Source organism: Carcharodon carcharias (genome assembly GCF_017639515.1).
Source record: "Carcharodon carcharias isolate sCarCar2 chromosome 40 unlocalized genomic scaffold, sCarCar2.pri SUPER_40_unloc_5, whole genome shotgun sequence".
Classification (NCBI taxonomy): Eukaryota; Metazoa; Chordata; class Chondrichthyes; order Lamniformes; family Lamnidae; genus Carcharodon; species Carcharodon carcharias.
Genome location: NW_024470859.1, coordinates 276619 through 282473, shown reverse-complemented (window position 1 = coordinate 282473; position 5855 = coordinate 276619). Strand labels below are relative to the sequence as shown.

At 50.1% G+C, this 5855-nt stretch overlaps 1 protein-coding gene across 1 annotated transcript in view; it reads left to right on the top strand.

Moving 5' to 3' along the window:
- The window catches only part of LOC121275040 (transient receptor potential cation channel subfamily V member 5-like), a 20936-nt gene extending 17114 nt beyond the window's left edge, over window positions 1-3822 (top strand). The window contains exons 5-7 of the mRNA XM_041182430.1: window positions 388-600; window positions 2370-2456; window positions 3742-3822. Coding sequence (XP_041038364.1) covers window positions 388-600; window positions 2370-2456; window positions 3742-3822 — 381 coding nt within the window. The remainder of the gene's footprint in view (window positions 1-387; window positions 601-2369; window positions 2457-3741) is intronic.
- Window positions 3823-5855: the final 2033 nt, after the last annotated feature.

Below are 5855 nucleotides of genomic sequence, written 5' to 3'. Positions count from 1 at the left end.
TGGGTCCATTGGGATTGTGTACAGTGGGAGTGAACGGGAAGGGGTTTGGGATTGGGATTGTGCACAGTGGGAGTGAACGGGAAGGGGTTTGGGTCCATTGGGATTGTATACAGTGGGAGTGAACGGGAAGGGATTTGGGATTGGGATTGTATACAGTAGGAGTGAATGGGAATTGGTTCGAGATTGGGGTTGTGTACAGCGGGAGTGAACGGGAAGGGGATTGGGATTGGGATTGTGTACAGTGTGAGTGAATGGGACCGGGTTTTGTTCCTTTGAGAGTTGGGTTCTATATCTGGGTACATTTTTAATTTGTTTATCCTTTCTGTTCCTTGGGGATTGATTGTCCCTGGTTTTTCTGTGTATTCTGATTGAATTCCTGGTCTTTAGGCTCTCCGCATCCTCGATCTACCTCCTCTGAAGCAGCTCATCAGCCTGAAATGGAATAAATATGGGAAATATTACTTTCGGATTCTGAGCTTGCTTTACTTACTTTACATCATCACTTTCACCCTCTGCTGTGCCCATCGTCCTCTCAAACCCCTCGATCGAAACATCACTGATCCCAGGGACACAACCATCTTCATCCAGAGAAACCTCCAGGTAAGCGGCTGGAGATCGCTATGCATGTATGAGTGTGCGTGTGTGTCTGTGAGTGGGCAAGAGGGTGCGTGTGTGCGAGAGTGTGTGTCTGTGAGCGATTGTGTGCATGTGTATGAGTCCATGTGTGTGTCTGTGAGTGGGCGTGTGTGTGTGAGGGTCTGTGTGTGTGCGAGTGTGGGTGTGTGTGAATGTATGTGTGTATTCAAGAGAGTATGTGGGTGAGTGGGTGTGTGTGTGCAGGAGAGTGTGTGTGTGAGGGTGAGTGTGTGTGTGTGTGTGTGTGTGTGTGTGTGTGTGTGTGAGGGCGAGTGTGTGTGTGTGTGTGTGTGTGTGGGCGAGTGTGTGTGTGTGTGTGTGAGGGCGAGTGTGTGTGTGTGTGTGTGAGGGTGAGAGTGTGTGTGTGTGTGTGAGGGCGAGAGTGTGTGTGTTTGTGTGTGTGTGTGTGTGTGAGGGCGAGTGTGTGTGTGTGTGAGGGTGAGAGTGTGTGTGTGAGGGCGAGTGTGTGTGTGTGTGTGTGTGTGTGAGGGCGAGAGTGTGTGTGTGTGTGTGGGCGAGTGTGTGTGTGTGTGTGTGTGTGTGAGGGTGAGAGTGTGTGTGTGTGAGGGTGAGAGTGTGTGTGTGTGTGAGGGCGAGTGTGTGTGTGTGTGTGTGTGGGAGTGAGTGTCTGTGTGCACGAGAGGGTGAGTGTGTTTGCGCATGCGCACGATTGTGGGTGAGTGGGTGTGTGTGCGCATACATGTGAATGCCTGTGTGAGAGGAAATGTGTGTGTGTGTGTGTGTGTGTGAGAGTGACTGTGTGTGCGTGAGAGAGAGATAGAGACTGTGTATGTGTGTGTATGAGAGAGAGAGAGACGATGTGTGTGTGTGCGAGAAAGTGTGTGTGTGTGTGTGAGAGACTGTGTGTGTGTGTGTAAAAGAGAGACTGCGTGTGTGTGAGTCTGTTTGAGAGAGAGAGACTGTGTGTGTGTGAGAGAGAGAGAGCCTGTGTGTGTAAGAGAGAGCCTGTGTGTGTGAGAGAGAGAGCCTGTGTGTGTGATAGAGAGAGCCTGTGTGTGTGGGAGAGAGAGACTGTGTGTGTGTGTGAGAGAGAGTGAGTGTGTGTGTGTGAGAGAGAGAGACTTTGTGTGTGTGAGAGAGAGAGTGTGTGTGTGAGAGAAACTGTGTGTGTGTGAGAGAGAGACTGTGTGTGTGTGAGAGAGAGACTGTGTGTGAGAGAGAGAGACTGTGTGTGTGTGTGTGAGAGAGAGTGAGTGTGTGTGGGGGAGAGAGAGAGAGACTTTGTGTGTGTGAGAGAGAGAGTGTGTGTGTGTGAGAGAGACTGTGTGTGTGTGAGAGAGAGACTGTGTGTGTGTGAGAGAGAGACTGAGTGTGTGTGTGAGAGAGAAAGACTGTGTGAGAGAGAAAGACGGTGTGTGTGAGAGACTGTGTGTGTGTGAGAGAGAAACTGTGTGTGTGTGTGAGAGAGACTGTGTGTGTGTGTGTGTGAGAGAGACTGTGTGTGTCTGTGAGAGAGAGACTGTGTGTGTGTGTGTGTGGGAGAGACTGTGTGTGTGTGTGGGAAAGACTGTGTGTGTGTGAGAGAGAGACTGTGTGTGTGTGAGAGAGAGAGAGTGTGTGTGTGTGTGAGAGAGAGTGTGTGCGTGTGTATGAGAGAGAGACTGTGTGTGTGTGTGGGTGTTGAAGAAGGTGTTAGTGTGAGATTGTCTTGATAACTGCTCCGTGTGTCAATCGAACCATAACCTTAACCATATCCTTGTGTTTGGTAACAGGAAGCTTATATTAAAGAGAAAGATCGGGTTCGATTGATCGGAGAAATCATTAGTGTGGTGGGGGCAATAATCATCTTATTGTTAGAGGTAAACCGATCTGGTATTGAGTTACAGACTGTGTTACTGACTGTAACCCGACTGATGTTAATCTAGATACCTCACACTGTCACTCAGTAACCCCTCCCCCCAGTGCTCTGTGTTACTGACTGTACCTCTACTGATGTTAATCCAGCTACCTCACACTTTCACTCAGTAACCCCTCTCCACTCAGCGCCCTGTGTTACTGACTGTATCTCTACTGATGTTAATCCAGCTCCCTCACACTGTCACTCAGTAACCCCTCTCCCCCCAGCGCCCTGTGTTACTGACTGTATCTCTACTGATGTTAATCCAGCTCCCTCACACTGTCACTCAGTAACGCCTCTCCCCCCAGTGCCCTGTGTTACTGACTGTATCTCTACTGATGTTAATCCAGCTCCCTCACACTGTCACTCAGTAACACCTCTCCCCCCAGCACCATGTCATACTGACTGTATCTCTACTGATGTTAATCCAGCTCCCTCACACTGTCACTCAGTAACCCCTCTCCCCCCAGCGCCCTGTGTTACTGACTGTATCTCTACTGATGTTAATCTAGCTCCCTCACACTGTCACTCAGTAACCCCACTCCCCCCAGCGCCCTGTGTTACTGACTGAATTTCTAGTGATGTTAATCCAGCTCCCTCACACTGTCACTCAGTAACCCCTCTCCCCCCAGCACCCTGTGTTACTGATTGTATCTCTACTGATGTTAATCTAGCTCCCTCACACTGTCACGCAGTAACCCCTCTCCCCCAGCACCCTGTGTTACTGATTGTATCTCTACTGATGTTAATCTAGCTCCCTCACACTGTCACGCAGTAACCCCTCTCCCCCAGCACCCTGTGTTACTGATTGTATCTCTACTGATGTTAATCTAGCTCCCTCTCACTGTCACTCAGTAACCCCTCTCCCCCCATCGCCCTGTGTTACTGACTGTATCTCTACTGATGTTAATCCAGCTCCCTCACACTGTCACTCAGTAACCCCTCTCCCCCAGCACCCTGTGTTACTGATTGTATCTCTACTGATGTTAATCTAGCTCCCTCACACTGTCACTCAGTAACCCCTCTCCCCCCATCGCCCTGTGTTACTGACTGTATCTCTACTGACGTTAATCCAGCTCCTTCACACTGTCACTCAGTAACCCCTCTCCCCCCAGCGCCCTGTGTTACTGACTGTATCTCTACTGACGTTAATCCAGCTCCTTCACACTGTCACTCAGTGACCCCTCTCTCTGATGCTGAATTAAGATTAATTGTGTTGTCTCCACTCCGCATTCCCTGTCTTCCAGATCCCGGACATCCTGAGATATGGGGCCAAAAGATACTTTGGGAAGACTGTTCTTGGAGGCCCATTTCACATCATCATGTGAGTGACCCGGGGTTAGAGAGAGCGTCTATCACTCTCTGTCCATCTCTCACACTCTCTGCATCTCCCACGCTCTCTCCATCTCTCACTCTCTCTCCAACTCTCACTCTCTCTCCATCCCCCACACTCTCTCCATTTCTCACTCTCTCTCCATCTCTCACACTATCTGCATCTCCCACACTCTCACCAACTCCAACACTCTCTCCATCTCCCACACTCTCTCCAACTCTCACTCTCGCTCCATTTCCCACAGTCTCTCCATCTCTCACTCTCTCTCCATCTCTCACGCTCTCTCCATCTCTCACAATCACTGCATCTATCACTCTCTCTCCATCTTCCACACTCTCTCCATTTATCACTCTCTCTCCATCTCTCGCACTCACTACATCTCTCACTCTGTCTCCATCTCTCACACGCTCTCCATCTCTCAAACTCTCTCCATCTCTCCAACGCTCTAATCTCTCACATTCTCTCCATCTCCCACACTCTCTCCAACTCTCACTCTGTCTCCATTTCCCACACTCTCTCCATCTCTCACTCTCTCTCCATCTCTCACTCTCTCTCCATCTCCCACACTCTCTCCATCTCTCACTCTCTCTCCATCTCTCATAATCTCTCCATCTCCCACATTCTCTCCATCTCTCACTCTCTCTCCATCTCTCATAATCTCTCCATCTCCCACATTCTCTCCATCTCTCGCTCTCTCTCTATCTCCCACACTCTCTCCATCTCCCACACTCTCTCCATCTCTCCCTCTCTTCCGTCCTCCCACTATCCATCTCTGTCTCTCCCTCTCTTTCTCCACCTCTGTCTCTCTCACTCTCTGCCTCTCTCTCTGACTCTCTCTCTGTCTCTCCGTCTCTCTTACTCTCTCCATCTATCACACCCGCTCCCTCTCCCACACTCTCTCCATCTCTCACATTCTCTCCATATGTCAAACTCTCTCCATGTCTCCATCGCTCTACATCGCACACAATCTCTCTAAGTGCCACACTCTCTCCATCTCCCACACTCTCTCCATCTCTATCTCTCTCTCCATCTCTCTCTCTCTCCATCTCTCACTCTCTCTCCATCTCCCACACTCTCTCCATCTCTATCTCTCTCTCCATCTCTCTCTCTCTCCATCTCTCACTCTCTCTCCATCTCCCACACTGTCTCCATCTCTCACTCCCTCTCCATCTCCCACACTCTCTCCATCTCCCACACTCTCTCCATCTCTCCCTCTCTCTCGCCCTCCAACTATCCATCTCTGTCTCGCCCTATCTTTCTCCACCTCTGTCTCTCTCTCTCTCTGTCTCTCTCTGTCTCTCTCTCTCTGACTCTCTCTCTCTCACTCTCCATCTCTCTTAATCTCTCCATTTATCACTCTCTCTCCCTCCCCCACACTCTCTGCATCTCTCACTCTCTCTCCTGCTCTCACTCTCTCTCCATCTCTCATACTCTCTCCATCTCTCACTCTCTCTCCATCTCTCACTCTCTGTTCATCTCCCATACTCTGTCTATCTCTCACTCTCTGTCCCTCAACCACACTCTCTACATCTCTCACACTCTATCCATCTCTAACACTCTCTCCATCTCTCAATCTCTCTCCATCTCTCACACTCTCTCCATCTCCCATAATGTCTCCAAACCTTACTCTCTCTCCCTCTCCCACAATCGCTCCATCTCTCAAACACTCTCCTTCTCTCCCTCGGTCCCCAGCTCTCTCTTTCTCTCCATCTCCCACAATCTCTCCATCTCTCACTCTCTCTCCATCTCTCTCTCTCCATCTCTCAAACTCTCTCCATCTCCCACACTCGCTCCGTCTCCAACACTCTCTCCATCTCTCACTCTCTCTCCATCTCTCACACTCTCTCCATCTCCCATAATGTCTCCAAACCTTACTCTCTCTCCCTCTCCCACAATCGCTCCATCTCTCAAACACTCTCCTTCTCTCCCTCGGTCCCCAGCTCTCTCTTTCTCTCCATCTCCCACAATCTCTCCATCTCTCACTCTCTCTCCATCTCTCTCTCTCCATCTCTCAAACTCTCTCCATCT